The sequence below is a fragment of the Hibiscus syriacus genome, unplaced genomic scaffold (genome assembly GCF_006381635.1).
Source record: "Hibiscus syriacus cultivar Baekdansim isolate YM2019G1 unplaced genomic scaffold, ASM638163v2 tig00110621_pilon, whole genome shotgun sequence".
NCBI classification, from domain to species: domain Eukaryota; kingdom Viridiplantae; phylum Streptophyta; class Magnoliopsida; order Malvales; family Malvaceae; genus Hibiscus; species Hibiscus syriacus.
The window spans coordinates 3,076,036-3,094,402 of NW_024062802.1; the positions used below are offsets into that span (position 1 = coordinate 3,076,036).

At 38.7% G+C, this 18,367-nt stretch overlaps 1 protein-coding gene and 2 pseudogenes across 1 annotated transcript; 1 reads left to right on the top strand and 2 right to left on the bottom strand.

Annotated features, from left to right (window-relative positions):
* Positions 1-2,883: 2,883 nt before the first annotated feature.
* LOC120136121 lies at positions 2,884-6,542 on the bottom strand (annotated as a pseudogene).
* A 5,171-nt stretch (positions 6,543-11,713) lies between these two features.
* On the bottom strand, positions 11,714-14,978 carry LOC120135943 (annotated as a pseudogene).
* Positions 14,979-16,096: 1,118 nt separating this feature from the next.
* LOC120135944 (probable polygalacturonase) lies at positions 16,097-16,594 on the top strand. The gene has a single exon (XM_039152080.1). The coding sequence runs from the start codon at positions 16,097-16,099 to the stop codon at positions 16,592-16,594; it is 498 nt and encodes a 165-aa protein (XP_039008011.1).
* Positions 16,595-18,367: the final 1,773 nt, after the last annotated feature.

Sequence of the window (18,367 nt, forward strand, 5' to 3'; positions counted from 1 at the left end):
ACATGTGTGTTGGAGGGTCATTTTGTGCCTCATTTGAGGGAACTTCGTCTACATCATCATCATCATCAGAGTTGAATTATGGTGATTCTGGGTGCATGAATAGTCCAGTCTCAACGCCATCCGCACCTGGCTCACGAAGTCGTTCTTCTGGTGGAGATGATGGTTCCTCCATGCTCTCCACATTTAGGTCGAAGAACCTACTACTTGCACACTTTCCCCTTGAACTAGAAGGCATATCGACATTGAGATCGAAAAAGCTTGCAGTCGAATGCCTCCCCCTTGAGCTTGAAGTCATCGTATCAAATGGAAACTGCACAGATTGTTGCGTCGAAGGCATCTCCATATTAAGGTCAAAGAAATTGGCAGATGAATGTCTTCCCCTTGAACTGGATGTGAAGTTGCTATACGAATTTTCGTGGACCCACCTCGGTACATATCGTAAGGAGTTACTGATGAATATCTCCCCATTGAAGTTGATGGGCCGGCACCATGATGCGGATTTCCCATTATGACATTAAAATCATTACACATTACTGTAGTCGGGCTGTCAACTTGATCAACTTGTTAAGCCAGCCCATAGTAAGAGCTTAATGACTGACCCCGAACAGCACGCACTTGAACAAACTTTTCATACATCTCAATATCGGCGTCTGAATAATTACTTTGAGAATCAACCATCATTTCAACATCATCATTGTTCGATAGTTCGAACGTTGCATAAGCTAATGGCAACAATTATGTTGGAAATCTGTACTGCAACGACGACATTCTTCTATTACTTCCAACATGAACCTTCCTCGAAATCTTTGTTATCAACTCCTCAAGAGTTATGTTTCTCTTGAATGATATTTTTAATACGCTCATTTGATACGAAAACAACGCCGGTTTCATCTTCTCTAATTTCTCCATCATAATAAACAATAGCTGAAATTCGCGTCATTTTTAGAGTTTAAAAGTGCGACAATATTTTATCTGCAAAAAAAGAAACAACTGAAACAAACCTAATTAAATAAATAATATGTGAACGAAAATATAACACAATAAAATTTTTACACATAAACGTAAATTATTTAAATAATATAATTTTATATTATTACCTGCACCGCAAAAATATTCGACGTATGCTCCCGCTTTCTAATTTCACAAACACGGAAATTAATTGAAAACAATTAGTATAATATTTTTTTTCAAATAATCATGTATAATTATAAAAAATATTATAACAAAATTATCTTATAACGAAAGATCGAACGAACTTCTGAATCAAATATAAGAGGATTGTCAGGTGTTATTTACTGATTGAAAGGATTGTTGTATTAATTTCTCAATTCAGAGGGAGTTGTGAGAGAGTTTACGGTGGAGAGGGCTACTTATAACGGAGAGACGATGCTTTAAAGATGCTTTAAAGTCGAGAAGTACGGATGAAATTATGTAAGGCGCGGTGCAGGGACCGCGCCTTGCATTATGCATGTGTGATAATTAAAAGGCTCGGCCCTGCACCGCGCTATAGCCCTACGTGGCGTAAGGCGCGCGCCCCAGGGGCCGCGCTTTAGCCACGTGTATCCAATTCAGCATAAGGTGCGCTTTAGGGGACGTCTTACCCCACATGACTCCAGATCAACGTAAACCGTACTTTAAGGGGTGCGCATTTCTATAAATGATGTTAGATCGAGTGGAAATAAAGGCGCATAGGATGATTTATCGAGAAAATCGCCCTGATTTCAGCTATAATGGTTGGTATGGAAATAAATATACTAATTTCTAAACTGTGAGTGATTCGGTCTCTGGCTGTGACATATAGATGGATGGTTGTGATTGGAGGGTGATGGAAGGGTTGCGGGTGAAATTAGTAGTAAACGGAAATATGAGGTGAAGAGGATAGTTGTGTTGCGCCACACTCTAATATAAAGTTAATATAAAATGATTTTAACTTAAATGTTATTATGTGTAATTGAAAAATTATATTACGAGGTTTAGAGTTTTAATTGAAGATATTACAAAGAATGTAACGTATTTAACTTATAAAATTAAGTTTTTAAATTTTTTTATTGCAATCGATTTCTATCATTTCTTAATTTTATATTAACAAGTCATGGAAAAGACACTAATCAGCAATCATCATTAGTAAATTCAGCATTGAATTAAATTAAAAAAAAAGTATTTGGAAGTTTTAGTAGGAAATAAGAATTTATTTGTTATATGAGATTGGTTTATTTGAGAAGGGGCCTGTCCATGGACGGTATGGCCGGCATAGGAAAGGAGACATTAATAAAAAACAAAATGGTGGGTGGCAGGACTCGAACCAACATGATATCATGATTGGTCTTCTCGAAAGGGTGAGGCCGGAGACCCAATTATCGTTGCAAATCCCCAACTTCTTTATGTACATCCCTACATCCATGGCCCAACTGTCTCTCAAGTTATTTTCACACATATCTCTTCTCAACAATATATTTTATTTATTTTAAACAAAAGGGATAGAAAACAATGGTTAAAGCTTAAGCAAACCATGTTTGATTTATGTTTTGCTCACTTATCTTACAGACGACAATAAACATATGCATGATCAGATTTCATTCATGCTCGCCAACCTCCATTATTATCTTTTCAACTTCCACTTGCTTTTTGACTGTTCATTTGGATCTCTCCCACTTGCAAACCCCACTCTTTGTGGTTTTCATCCACTCTCGTGTCCTTTTTTCACAATTATACATCTCCGTACTTGTTCCTAGTTTTTAGATTATTACAATTCAGCCTATTCTGTGAAGTCAGAGGAAAACATGTGATGGTATTTGACAAAGCGGATAAGATGAGACGATTAATTACTCTAAGCCCTGACAATTCAAAGGTGTAAAAGTACCAGTCAGATCGATCAGTTTTATTTAACAACTTAATGTACGATCTCATACTCTTATGTAGCTAGAAACATCAAACATGATTGACCATTCATGTACTAGAAAGAAACACACAATTTTAGAAGAAAAAAAAACTACAACAGCCAGGGATCCTTTCCCCAAGACAAAACCATTCTCGCACTGCTGCACACTTCCTAGTTTCTGAAGAGTAATCACCAGCTGAAACTGATTGATTCGAAATGAAGATTATCCACCAGACCGGACGAACAGATTGCTGCGACGTCGTGCCTCAATTTCGTTGGACCGCTAGCAAGAACTCCAATACTCTCACCTTTACATTCAAATATCAATCCTGCATCCAAATCCAAACCATAAAAAATGTGAATTCTAGTTGCTGTAGAACAGGAACTAGTTAATACTTGAATACCATTAGACAAATCTAAATAACTTACTCTTCAAGTCGGGTCTCCCTCCATAGTGAATTTTGGTAGCTTCTGCAAGAGACTGGTGAGGGAGGCTTTCCAATTCTCTCTCACCATTATAAGCCATAATGCTTGGTGATCCTTCTGGTGTTTGTCCTTCCATGTTCTGCACCTGCATTGCTTCCCTAGCATACCTTCTCTGTTCCAAAAAACCGCTGCACTCGCCGTTGCAGCTATGGAAACACATATTGCCAATATATTCAACACAGCTTGTTTCGAGGTCGAGAATTCGTTCTTATCGTGAGCCTTTGGGTAAATGTAAAACCGTGTGATGATCCCAATTAAGATAAGAAACATGATGAACGAAGACGATATTATGGCACCAAGCCAGAGCCAGCTGTTGGGTCCTAAAATGGCAGCTATAGGCTTATCTGTTGGAAGGGGCTTGAACCATATGGACCGAACTCGTTTCGAGTTATCGATTACGGGTTCTTTCTCCTTTGTCACGTAAGCTTCAATCCGGAGCTTCAGGTTAGAAAGCTCGGATGGTGAACCGGTCATAGGTAGCAAGAGGTCTAGCATGGTGAGATCCAAAGAGCTCTTGAATATAGCAATTAAGATTATATCTGGTGTCTTGCATTGAGATAATTTGCTCATGAAAATCAGCTCTCGGATTATGGATATAAAAGGAGTAATCCCACTGCCTCCACTCACCATCACAACCGTGTCATGCCTTAGGAAATGGTTTGATGCAGGTCCATAAGGTCCTTCAATGGAAACATTGAGACGTTCAATTGAAGACGAAAGCATCCGATACAGATTAGTCGACCAACTTCCTTCACTCTTAATGATCACACTGAGCCTATCAGGCTCCATATTACTATTTGAACTAACTGTAACGGATGCCATTGCAGCTTAGAAATCCCGGGCACATTCACGAACATGATACTCGTCGGATTATAGGTCAAACCTGGATTTTAAGCAACCATATTAGCAAATTAAGTGGGGTAAAAAAAAGGGTTAAGCTGAAACAAAGTTATTAATTATTACCGTGGGATTTTGCGAAATTAAGCTCCAGAACGTTACAGGGCAAAACTCGAGCTGAAAGTAAGCGAACGGAGCATCGAGATTGTAAGAATCGGAGGTAACGGTCGATGATGAAGAGGTAAAACCCAGGAAGCATGATGAAAGTGTAACCAATTCCAACATGGAGGACGAAGAAGAAGACGAAGATGATGTAGAGATGATGGGTGTAAAAGAAAAGCTCGAAAAATTTTCGCCTGATTTGAGGCAAGGTTGCTGCCCACAAGCCTAGGCCACCAATCAATGATATCTCTCCGGCCACATTTGAAATATCGGAATAACTCCACTTTAGCATCTGAAATATTCACATCAACATGGAAGGACCAAGATTCAAGTTTCTTTAGGGGTAAAATTAAAAGGAAAGATATAGTTTAAGCATAAATTTAGATACTTCAAAAAAATGTACATATTAAATGTGAAATCGGGAGTCTTCTAACGACTAAATTGTAAAGTAAATCAAGTTTAAAACATAATTTATGTTTCACCCTTGTGATATCTTATAGGGATAAATATTGAGTAGGATCCACTTATCCAAATTCGATTTGAATATTACATATTTTTATTCTATCACTCAATTTAAAATTTGATTTGATTTTAAGATAAAAAATCCGTATAAGATCTTATCTAATTTGATTTGATTCAATACACACATATATAATTTATTTTATTAGATAAAATATAGATCTAATTGAAAAAAAATATAATGAGGAACATAATTTTAATTATATCTAAATATCTAAAAGATAATTATAATATATTCTAGAATTAGACTAGATATTTTCCCCGTTAAACTTTAACTTAATAAAATCTAACATCATACTTTAAAAAAAATAGTAAAATTTTATCTGAATCTGAAAAAATTTCAAATTATAAAATTGGAACAAATCCTAAATATTTTGGTCAAATACCTGTCCCTATAACCTATCCGTAGAGCAGAGGAAAAAGCTAGAAGTATTTTTAGTGCTCCACTATAAGCTATCATACGGCGACGCTGGATACGTCTTTTTTCTATTTTTCTTGGGAGGAAAAATTATGGTTCTTCTTCTTCTTCTTTGTGATGTGGACCACTGGATTTAGGATCTATGAAAACTGAACTTATAATTATAACGAATATTAATTGAATTTATTTTGTTTTTATTTTCGGTTGTGTGTCATATTGTAATCATCATCTCACGTTGAAGTGGGATTCTCTCTCCCCTAAGAGAAGTTTCTTAAACCCTTCTTACGTCCAGTTTTAAAACAAATAATGAAAAATGGAATAAAAGAAGATAACATCTAATTCCCCGTTTAAATCTTTTTATAGTTATTAGGTGATAAAGAACACTAATTACCTCGGATATCTTCCCAATAGCTGCCCAGAAAACAATGAAGCAAACGCCGTGCGCAGTGAAAAGAAGCATGGTCAAGTGTCCCAGCCATATATGGTACTTGATGCTCCCCTCCGACGTTAGACCCAACACCGGCAGCACCGACGATCCCCGAGCCACGGGGTAGAACAGAAACGCTAAACATACATTCCCGGTAAGCCCTATCCACAGGGCAGACTCCACTAACTTCAATTGCCACCTGCCCAACCCAAACACACCGCACCCATAATGTATCATTTGTGGTTTATTTAATCAAATCGAATCAGTTTAAGCTTACACTTTGATCCCATCTGCCGCCGCCACTTTTGCAGTGAGGGTAGGCAGCCTGTGTAAATAAGTCCCCAGTGTCCAAGCCAGCAGTGCGATAAACATGAGGAAGAAGGATAATTCTATCCCTGAAACGATCCCTAAAGGACCTTTCACTAAAACGGGCCTCCTCCATAGCGCCAGCCACCGTTTCTTTCATCACGGTGCACGTTTTGGTCGGAGTTTTCTTTCCCAAGTGAAGATACAAAGATCCCAAAGCAGCAACGAATAGGACAGGGAAAGTCCAAACCAGCATATTAGGAGCTGTAATAATAAGACAACATTACAACAATGTAAAACAAATTACCTTGTCTTCAAATAATATGTGTATATCTATCAGACAAATTACCTTGTTTTCCAAAATATGTGGAAACAACCTTTTCGGAGATGGCAGGCTTCCATTTTTGCTTGTAAGTGTTTGTTGGTGCCATAATCCACATCATACAAATTCCCAGAAAGATTACAGTCAAGAGATGTCTGATTATTGCTCTTACAAATCTGGAATCCATTGGTTTAGAGACAGAAAGTGAGGGTTTAGTCTATGTTGGGAGAATATCTGAGGAGAATATTAATGGAATTGTGATTTATATATAGGTTGGAATGTATATATAATTAAATAATTATAAAAGATTACAAAAGGGAATTAGAGAGCATTAAAATATAAGGAAATGCCAAAAAAGGCATGATTCACGTCTTGGGAATTGTAAGAAAGATTGGAATTTATTTTTTAAGAGATTTTTTTTGGTGTGGCAAAAATCAGGGTGTGAGGAGGAAGTTGAAGGTGACAAAAAGTCAACTCTGAGGCACGTGGATGAATCTACGTCCCTCCAATTGCAAGTTTCATGCACACAAGAGTATTATATTAAGAGCCTAATTGAGCTTACGCATTTGAAGTAAAGATTACATGTAAAATATATACTTATTACCAGTAAGATATCCATGTAAGTATGATTCGGAAGAGACAAGGAGCCAATAATTACAGTTGAAAAGGCAGATTTTGTTTAACTTTGCTTATTTTTTAAGTATACCTAAAAGGGGTTTAATATATATATATATATTATATTTATATCAAAAAGCAATAAATGAAATGTGCATGCACTGACTTAAGCATCTGTATCTGAACCCAAATCGAGAAATTTAGAGGAAAAAATCCCATATATTTTGCCGCCAAGAACATTGAAGAAACGAAAATGCGTAACATTTGTTTGACTGTTGGATGGTTATAGTGAAATGTGGTGAAAGAATGTAACACAAAATATAATGCATCAAATCTCGTGCCCGTACGGGTAATTACATTGGTGGCCATGTGTTTTGTGTATGGTTTTTGTGTGCCAAGTTGCTGACCTATAACATCTTTATTTTTATACAACTCCTCTAATATTGTTATATCTCCTAATTTCTAAATAGAAAAAATATTTAAATATGTTTAATTATAAATTTTCTATATAACATATCAATAATAATATTAACGAATTAATAAAATTTCAAATACAAATTTAAGAATTATAATTATTTTTTATAAAATTAACAAATTTAAAATTATTTGATTAAAATTTAAGGTATAGACTAATAGAGAATTAAATTAATATATTTAATTGTACTTATCTCATTCTCCTAAAATATAGGATATTCAGTTCATATCTAACAATATTGATCTATTCTTATTATTCTTTAGTTATTAGTTTAGTATAGAAATCTTTTTGTTGTAACAAACTGATTCTCGTGTAAGCTTATTTATATCTCCTAACATCAATGAAAATATTATGACATTATTCATTCACTCTTACGTTTCTATATGGTATCACGCTGAAGTCGATCCTCAACCTTGCTCACCACTCTTCCGCCAATCCTACCAACAACATCACCATGGCCACTGAACCTCAACTTATTACCATCCCCAACCCAGAAATCATACCCAAACTCTTCAACTCATAAACATCTCCCATCCATCCATCATCAAATTAACCTCCTCAAATTATCTTGTCTGGAAACTCCAGATTGAAGCCATTCTCATCGGCTATGACCTTTACAAATACATCGACAACACTCATCCATGTCCTCCTCGCACCATCACCACCCAACAATGTTGAAGCTCCAAACCCGGCTTTCCTCCCATGGATTCGACAAGATAAATTGTTGTTTGGCGCACTTGTCGATTCTATCCTCCTCTCTCGTTCCACTCATCCAACAATCAGCCACCTCCCGCGAAGCATGGCAAATTCTAGCCAACACTTATGCTCACCCGACTCGTGGTTACATAAAGAAAATCAAGGACCATATCAAGAAAGCCACGAAGGGATCTCAGTCCATCTCAGACTACATGCAGTATATCAAGTGCCGAACTGATCAACTTGCTGCACTCGGTAAATCGATGGACCATGAAGACATCATTGAGAAGATCTTAGAGGGTCTTGATGATGACTATCGTCACATTGCAGATATAGTGGAAGGTAGGGACACTCACATCTCATTTGATGAGCCTCATGAGAAACTCATCAACAAGGAACTGACTATTCAGCAGACGCAATCTGCTTCATTCCTGCATCTCGTCACGATAAATGTTGCCTCGACCAGGTCTAATCGTTCACATCGCTTCTCGTCGAACCGGATGCAACCTCCACACTCTACTCCTCGACAACAACCATCTCAGCCTCCGCAGGCCACGACTCGTCACCAAAGGCCATATCTTGGCAACTGTCAAGGATGTCGCCAACAGGGCCACACTGTTGCTCAATGTTCCCTCTTTCAGCTAGTACCCGCCCCCTCGCACAGTGCTACTCGCTCCTCGTCCACTTAATCTCAGTGGCACCCAAAAGCGCATGTCACCACAATCTCAGGTATCGAAACCCGGCCTGGCTTCTCGACAGTGGTGCCTCTCACCATGTCACGGCTGACCTCGGTAACCTCTTACTTCATGCTCCATACGATGGGCCTGATGACACCGAAATCGGTGATGAAACTGGGTTACACATTTCCAAAATTGATTTTACTTCTATTAAAACACCCTCTCACACTTTTCAATTAAATGATGTTTTATTTGTTCCTGCCATGAAAAGAAACTTGATCTCCATATCTCAGTTTTGCAAAACCAATAATACTTCGATTGAGTTCTTACCATCTTCTTTCGTGTGAAGGATCTACTGACAGGGGCCACATTGCTAGAAGGGCAACCTAAAGGTGGTGTGTATGAATTACTGATTTTGCACCTAACTTCTCGTCCTTCAGTTTCACCAGTACCAAAGTGTCATCTTGTGCCTAGCATCATCGTCTGGTCACCCATCCAAGTCAATCCAACGTCATATCGTCTCTAGGTTTGGTTTACCTTCCGATTTCTCTAGCTCTAAGCATTCCATTGTAAAGATTGTTTCTACAATAAAAGTCACAAATTACCTTTTTCTCAGTCATCTATTGTGTCTAATTCTCCTCTCCAACATATTATTCTGATGCATGGACCTCGCTTATTTATTCTGTTCATGGTTACAAATACTATGTCATTTTTGTGGATCACTTCACACACTACATATGGCTTTACCATCTCAAACGTAAATCTGATGTTGCCACTATTTTCCTCATTTTAAAGCACTTGTTGAAAACTTCTTCCAAAAGAAAATAGTCACATTTTACTCTGACAATGGGGGGGAATACATGGGTCTCGCCAATCCACTGGTCTTGTCACATACTTATCCACACATGGCATTTTACACCTTACCTTGCCACCTTACACTCCATAACATAATGGTTTTCAGAACGTAGACATCGTTATATTGTTTAAACATGTCTTTCTTTCTCTCTCAAGCTTCCTTACCACTAACCTTTTGGTCATATGCCTTATCCACTGCCGTCTATCTCATAAATTATCTTCCAACAGCCACTCTTCATATGATCTCTCCCTATCATAAACTCTTTGAGTCGCCACCCAACTATTCCAAGCTTCGAGCATTTGGTTGTCTGTGCTATCCTTAGCTTCGTCTTACTCTCCCACAAACTTGCCAGTCGATCTACGTGTCTTTCTTGGTTATTCCCTCACTCAGAGTGCTTATATATGTCTTGATCCAAGTACTCAAAAGGTCTACATCTCACGTCATGTTCGATTTGTTGAATCTGAGTTCCCTATGTCTAAAGTTGATCCGCATCTTCCTCGTCCTGATGACTTGACATATGACACATGGCTTCCTCGATATGTTATTCTCTCGGTTTCATACACATCATCCGAAGTTAGTTCTAGTGGCTCTTTGCCAGTCGACTCCAACGCACAAACGGATATGGTAGATCAACAAGACTTGCCTCTACCCCTCTCTCTTCCCTTTCCAGACTCACCTCACACTTCGCCTACTTCTCCAAACACCGTACCACCCCTACTACCCACCCAATACCTGCTCCTAGCACGTCTCCACCTATCCCTTTGGCTTTACCTCCACCTGCTCCTAATCAAGTATCAGAAATCCCATCACTTCCACCCTTCGTCTGCACCTCACCTATCGTCACCCGTTCCCGAAACAATATCCACAAACCAATCACCAAACTCAGCCTCTCAGCCCAACTTGCCTCCAAAATTGAACCTACATGTGTAACTCATACCTTCAAAGATGGCCAATGGCGACAGACGATGTCCGAAGAATTTGATGTCTTGGTTCGAAATGGCACTTGGGAACTGGTTCCTCTCATTGGTGTGTAAATATTGTAGGGGTGCAAATGGATTTTTTGACTTAAACGTTTACCTGATGGTTTTATTGCTAGGCACAAGGCTCGCCTAGTGGAAAAGGGGTTTCACCAACGACCCGGAGTGCACTACCATGAGACGTTTAGTCCAGTTGTAAAACCAACCAAAGTTCGTGTTGTCCTCTCACTTCCTGTCAGCCAAGGTTGGGTTCTTCGACAACGCGATGTCAACAATGTCTTTCTCCAAGGCACACTCACTCAAGATGTCTTCATGAACCAACCTCAAGGTTTTATTGATGCTGACCATCCAAACCATGTATGCAAATTGCGAAAGGCAATATATGGTCTCAAACAAGCTCCTAGAGCTTGGTACAATAAACTTCGCCAGTTTCTACTTGCATCTCACTTCCTGAACTTAGTTGCCGACCTCTTTGTTTATTATTAATGACAAAGGTATAACTATCATGTTACTTGTTTATGTTGACGACATCATCATCACAGGTAACAATGCAGCATCAGTCAAGGACTTCATCTCGGTTCTTGCTCGTCGCTTCTCGCTTAAAGACCTCGACACTCTTCACTACTTTCTTGGTATTGAAGTTGTTCCTCGCCCTCACGGTCTTCTCCTCTCACAACGAAGATACATTGTCGACTTGTTGGTTCAAACAAAGATGATTGATGCTCGACCAGTCGCCACTCCACTTGCCACCTCTCACATCCTCACTCTTCAGTCTGGGACAACACTTAACCTAACTCAATTTCGAGCTATGGTTGGTAGTCTTCAATATCCCTCACTTACTCGTCCAGACATTGCCTATGTAGTCAACAAACTGTCTCAATATATGCATCGTCCGACTACCGAACACTGGAATGCTGTCAAGCGACTTCTTCGATATTTGTGCGGCACCATTGATCATGGCATCATGTTACATCGCCAGTCACCTCTAGCCCTACATGCTTACTCAAATGTCGACTAGGCTAGTAACAAAGATGACTTCACCTCCACCAGTGCTTATATCGTCTACCTAGGACGCAACCCGATATCCTGGAGTTCGAAGAAGCAACGAACCGTAGCTCGCTCCTCGACTGAAGTCGGGTATCGATCTATTGCATCAACAGCTGCTGAGGTGAGATGGATAACATCTCTTCTTAGTGAACTTGGATTTCCATCCTCACAACAACCGGTAATCTATTGTGATAATGTGGGTGCAACAAACCTCTGCTCCAATCCAGTCTTCCATTCTCGCATGAAATATGTGGCTCTTGACTTTCACTTCATTCGCGAACAAGTTTAAGATGGCATCTTACGAGTCACTCATGTATCTTCAATGGATCAACTTGCCGATGCACTCACCAAACCATTACCCCGTACACGTTTTCATGATTTATTGAACAAGATTTGTCTCAACTCAAGGTGCTCCAACTTGCGGGGGCATAATAGAGAATTAAATTAATATATTTAATTGTATTTATCTCATTCTCCTAAAATATAGGATATTCAATTCATATCTAACAATATTGATTTATTCTTATTATTCTTTAGTTATTAGTTTTAGTATAGAAATCTTTTTGTTGTAACAAACTAATTCTCGTGTAAGCTTTATATCTCCTAACATCAATGAAAATATTATGTCATTATTCATTCACTCTTACATTTCTATATAGACTACATATCTTGCTTATATAAACTACAAGTATCCCTTCATCCCTTTTCATTAATAATTATGCTACAACGCCCACTAACGTTGGTTTTGATTAAGCGGTTTTGAGTATACACTTATAAATATAATTGTTCGAATTCGAACTCAAACTTTACATGGAGAACACTATGATTTAGTGGTTTGAGTACTTCTTTGGAATAATGCAAAATACTTACAAAAGAAATTTTTTTTTAGGAATTTAACAGTAGGTTATTAAAAAAATAGAGTACGACGCTCTCCTTGATATAACCAGCTCTTCAACATACATTATCAAATGTATCATGTCACCGAAACTACACTGAAGGACCAAGGGAGTAATTAATTTAAATTATGGAGCAACACTGAAACCCTCTCATCGCAATTCAATCACATCTTCTTCCGCAAACTCTTACATCAACAACCATCGTGCTCTTCTTTGTCTGCAACACTCTGCAGCAATTCCTTCGCGGAGCCTGCCCACACAGTTTACACCAATTACCAAACGTATAACTGTTATCTTCAATTCGACCAGCCAAAATAATAACATACGTTACCTTGTCCCACAAATGGGGATCAAGCTTTTATAAACGTGGACTTTCTCAATCCGCGATGGATCCGCCATCTTCCAATTGCACTCGGATCTTGGAATTCGGTGCTGAGCATACTCGCTAGCCGTCTGATTCGTGTTCTTGTTATACAAAGCATTAGACAAGTAGAACACAAACGGTCTCTGGCAAGCATGTTTGGCAACGGGACGTGTGTTGAAAGAGAAGCCGGTGTAATCGGCTCTCTTATGCCAGTTCAAGAATGTTCTGGCCGGCATTTCCAGTTCTCGAACCGAAAATATACCACGGTATATTTGAACCGCATAGCCCCAACTGACCGAGACCGTCCAGCTTCGGGTTTTGTCGTAGCAAACAGACTGTTGCATTATTGCAGCCGAGTCCAGATTTATTGGGACCTTTAGACGTTGAAGGGCTTGAACCCGGTTCACATTCGGGAATATGGGCTCGACCACGTCGAGATGGTGGATGCTGATTAATGGAGCAACAGGGTGCGCCGATAGCAGGCCCAATAGACTACCGTAAACATCGTACTGACAAAAACAATTATTAACAAAAAATACAGTTAGTTTGAAACCATTTATTAACAGCTGGGAATCAGAGAAATTAATAAAGAAAAGATGAGCGCGAAGAGTGGCATCAATTAGTTGTGAAAGATGTTGAATGGGTCATCCACCGAGTCAATAAAATGAAAACGCGTGTCCATATCCAAGATATTGAGTTAGACCAAGATCGAGACACGTTGTGAGGACCCCATAATTGGGAATTTAAAGAGACGGGAAACAGATTTATTACGACAGACCGGAAGAGGAACATCAAAAGAAGAAGCGACAAGTGTAGCGATGAGGTCCAAATTTCAGAAGTGTGGATATCAATGCCGTGATATATGCGACGCGCCATAACTTGGAGGCACGTAGTTAAATGTCATCTGTAAATAATACTTATTTATGTTTAAATACTCTCCTAGATAAAAAAAACGATTTATCATTGAATGTTGATAATTTTAGAATAAAATAAGATGAATTGACCAACTTATTTAAGATCAATTCCCAGAAATTATGCCCAGAAAAATATATGATTGTGTTTAACCATATTTAAATTAATTAAAATTTATGAACTAATCTGAAAGACTATAACTTCATTACTGGCTAGATTAAGGTGTTTTTTATTAAAAAAAATTAATTCCTACACTCCTAGAGCAAACCCCCTAAAAAAACAAAATTTAACATTCTCGAGAAAATTGTAAATGGTTTGTTTTTACATAATTTTCCTTCTTTAAAAAAGAAAAAAAAATCAGGGTTTTCACCATGGAAGAATCAAAACAATCACGAGTTTCGACCCAGAAGATAATCCAAAATCTTAAATCATTTGAATTATTCAATTTCTTTCTTAAATTTCAGTAAAATGGACGAATATAAAGAAAAGTAAATAAATACATAAAAAGTGCAGACAAACCTGGTGGAATCCCGGTTCCTTGGTGAGGGGAACTCCCATCTCAGCCATACAAGCGTGAATCCGGTCATCGGAGCCGTACAATCCTGGATCTCTGTATGCATCGGTCTTGCATTTTCGCAAGAGCTTTAGCCAAAGGGTAACTAATGGCAAACCCACCACCGCCATAAGCCATACCATAAGAGAAGTTAATGTTCTGCAAATGACTCTCCGAAGAACTCCCGATGTAATACAGCTGATTATGATCGTACTTCGACAAAACCCTAACCAAATTCTCCGGCACAAAGAAGGTATCATCGTCCCCCATTACGAACCATCTCACGTCTTCAAACCCCAGTCGCAGAGTCTCCGAAACTATGCGGGATATCCTTATGGCAGACCGGTGACCTTTGGGGTTCTTATACTTTAACTTGGATGTGTCACCGGAGATCTTCACCGGCGGTAAAGACGGTCCTCGTCGGAAGACCCATTCTTCACGGCCTTGTCTAACAGACGACGCCACGCATTTGCTGGGGCTTCCACCAGAGTTTTATGTACTTTTTGCGTTGTTCCCAGAACCGAGCCGAGCGGCAATGCCGAAAACGATGTGGTGGAGGTGTTTTCACGGGGGGGTTGAGTTTTTGGGGGAAGAAACCGGCGGGGGCAGCTCTTGGTCGTTTACTCGAATGGTTCTGCTGATGTTGAATTGGTTATTAGAGGAATTTGAAGCATTGGAGAAGCGTAGTGTGTAGAAGAGGCTGAGAGTTGAAATAAAAAAGATTGAAGAAACTACTAATCTGGGGAAAGTTCGGGCAATAGAAGAATGTTTTTTCGTGGTTTGATCCCATTGAAAGCTTTCTTCATCCTTCGATGGTTTTTCATGGTCTGGACTCGGGGCTTAATCAGAATAATGGTTGAAGGCTGAGAAAATCAAATAGGATGTGCGCTTTCAACAGAGAGTTTGTTTTCATCCAACTGTTCAAATAAAGGCAGCAATAGATGGGTTATATAGTGAATCTGAAATGGCTGACACAGAAGTGAAAACGGCATCGCTTCTCAAAAGAGGTCAATCGTTTAATACAATTTTCTTTGCCTTTCGTTGTCGAACACGCTTTCCATGTTCTTTTTCGTTTATTTTCAAAGATAATGGTATCCTCTTCGTTTATTTATCTCCTTTTTAAAAAATCCAAAAAAAATAGAATCCAATAATTATAAAAAGCATTTAGAAAATTCACATTTTTTAAATATTTTATCAAAAAATAATTGTTTTGAAAATATTAATTTATTTATATTTTGAAATTTTAAGATAAATAACGTCTTTATTTTAAAATTTTCAACAAAAATTGGTGTTTCATGTTTGGTCGGCAATGGCGGTGGGCGTGGAGGCAGAGTGGCAAGAGCTCATGAGATATATAATACACCATTTTGTAATGATGATTTTCCGACAATGGAGCTGGTAATGATGAGTCATTTACAAACAAAAACAAATGATTTTCTGTTCTTTATACATACGATGTGTACTTACTTTGCCTTGTTGAGCTAGCAGGTGATCCTGGTAGCCATAGTCCTTGTGCTTGGGGCTTTAATATTGGGTCCAAGAGGCGCTGAGGCCAGGAAATGAAGGGTATTGGAGGCCTTTGAGTACACAGCTATGAGTGCATAGTAGTCTTATGGTAAAAACTAAAGCATTTCAAAGATGCAGTATCAATCATCTGAGCCAGTACGCTTCCGATGGCGGCGCTCAGCTTTATGTTCCTGCTAGACAGACTGGCTCACTGGGAGCCAGAGGAAGAGACTGCTAGAGGAAGAGGCGGATTCGTGAAGAGAATTGACTTTGCATACCATGAAATGGGTGTTTTGGATGAAGGGAACTACAAAACACACGTTGATAACCACTACGATCCAAATGCGTTGCCGGTGATTCAAGGGATCAATTATAGAGACGTCGTGACGAATAATGTGTTGATGGTGGCTAGGTTGGAAGGGATCGAAGGTGACCCTTTTACTCGAATCTGGATATCCAATGTCACGATTGGAATGACTGCAAAGGCTAAGAACGTGCCGTTGACTTGCACCGACATTGATGGGATCACGAGTGGTGTAAGTCCTTGTACATGTGGCTATTACCGGATCGCCAGAGAAACCCATGGCTTGCGACTTTTCGGCAGAGCCTCTGTCCATGATCAAGTGGTTCTCAAAAGTTGTACCTTTAGGATGAATTACATGTGATGTGCATTATTCAACTTTGGGTTTGTCATTACAATTGATGAAGCAAAACTAGAATCCGCTGAAAATTCCTAGCCTCAAGAAACTCAGTGCCGAATGGCTTAGTCTGTAGTGCTTCAGGTTGGCAATCACCTGATATGCATCCCTTCGATAATGATGTCCAAAAACCTCTGAACATAGCGAACTTCAACTCGATAGTGATAGCACCTCTCCACCAAATCCGTATCAAATAATCTAATGCCTGTGCACACCTCCCAAAACAACCTCTTGTCCGGCAATCACTCCTAACTCCACCCAATTTCTCATGGCAGAGAAGCACCGTTGACATTAGGGTTGCACAGAAGTCGGATTTCAATATGATCCGGATCGGTTTTTATCCGATCCGATTTTTTCCCATAGAAAAAAAATTGGTTTATAAAATAACCGGTTGGTTTCTAACCGGTTTGGAGGGCCGGATATCTAACCGGAGTAACCGGTTTTTTCGTCATCAATGCAATAAAGTTTACGATAATTAAATACTTAAATACTTTCAAGTTTGATAAATTCAAATACTTAAAAACTTCCAAGTCGATAAATCAAATACTTAAAAACTTCAAGTTCGATAATTGAAACAAAGTTTCGATAATTGAAAAAAAGTTTAAAATAAACTACATTGCCATCTCTTCTTCATCTCTTCGCCTTCTTGTTGGAGGGGATATTCCAAGTTCGACTTCTTCAATGTGTAAGTTTGCTTCCAAATCGACATCAATTGCATCTTCTAGGGTGGTGATATGTTGCTTACGAGCCGCTCCATCCAAATAATCCTTTAAACAAATGCATACTTCCACCGACTCGGGATTTAGTATTGATTCCGTTGCGATATAACCTTGCCACTAACAGAAAAAGCGGATTCCGAAGCTACCGTAGAAGCTTGGACGGTTAGTAAATTACGGGCATGACGGCTAGAATCGGAAATTGTGCTTCATTTTCTTTCCACCAAGCCAAAATATCCAAACTTTCAAACTCTTCAAATGCCATTTTGATAAAATCGCATGACATGTAATTTCTCAAACTTGCTACTTGGGGTGGAGTACGTGATCGTTTGGATTGGGAATTTACAAGTGTTAAAAAGATTCAAATTTATGTTCTTTGACGTCTACTAGATGATTCCGCATTCATTCTCATTTGATCGTGTATTACACTACTTGATCCGTATTTAGTTAAATAAATTGCAAATGTCTCGAAACATTGTTAAAATAATTTATTGGTTTTGGACAAAGTTGGGTTCATCATCGTTAGATTAAAAGCAAACGCAATTTGTTCAATTAGTGTTTCAACCCCGCCAACATTTAACGTTGGGTTTAAAGCGCGGCACAAGTAAAATGGGGGGAATCTCCTTAAAAATATTTAAAAGTTTTTCCTTCATTGCAAAGCCAATTTCTTGAAAAACTTCGGTTTCAAATTCAAAGTCATTTAGTCGGGTAGCAACAAAAAATATTTGATTAAGAACCAACGGGTAGTAGTGGGTAATAAACACCAGATAAAAAAGTTGTTGCATTTTTAAAAACCCCAAGCAAATCAGTTATTTTGGCTATAATTTCACAAACTCGAATCCGGATAAATGTTTGGGACATGACCCTCTCGAAAAGCCGATCGTGAAATGTTTGCAATGTTTCCCTTTGCCTTAAGGCAGTATGCATCATATCCAAGTTGAGTTCCAACGAGTTGGACAATCCAAATTAGGATCCAAAGCTTTTTTTATTAACGGACTTACAAAATCGTTTATAATCATTTAGT

What these genes read in the sequence shown, in the direction of transcription:
- LOC120135944 (XM_039152080.1), top strand. Translation starts at nt 16,097, where the DNA reads ATGGCGGCGCTCAGCTTTATGTTCCTGCTAGACAGACTGGCTCACTGG.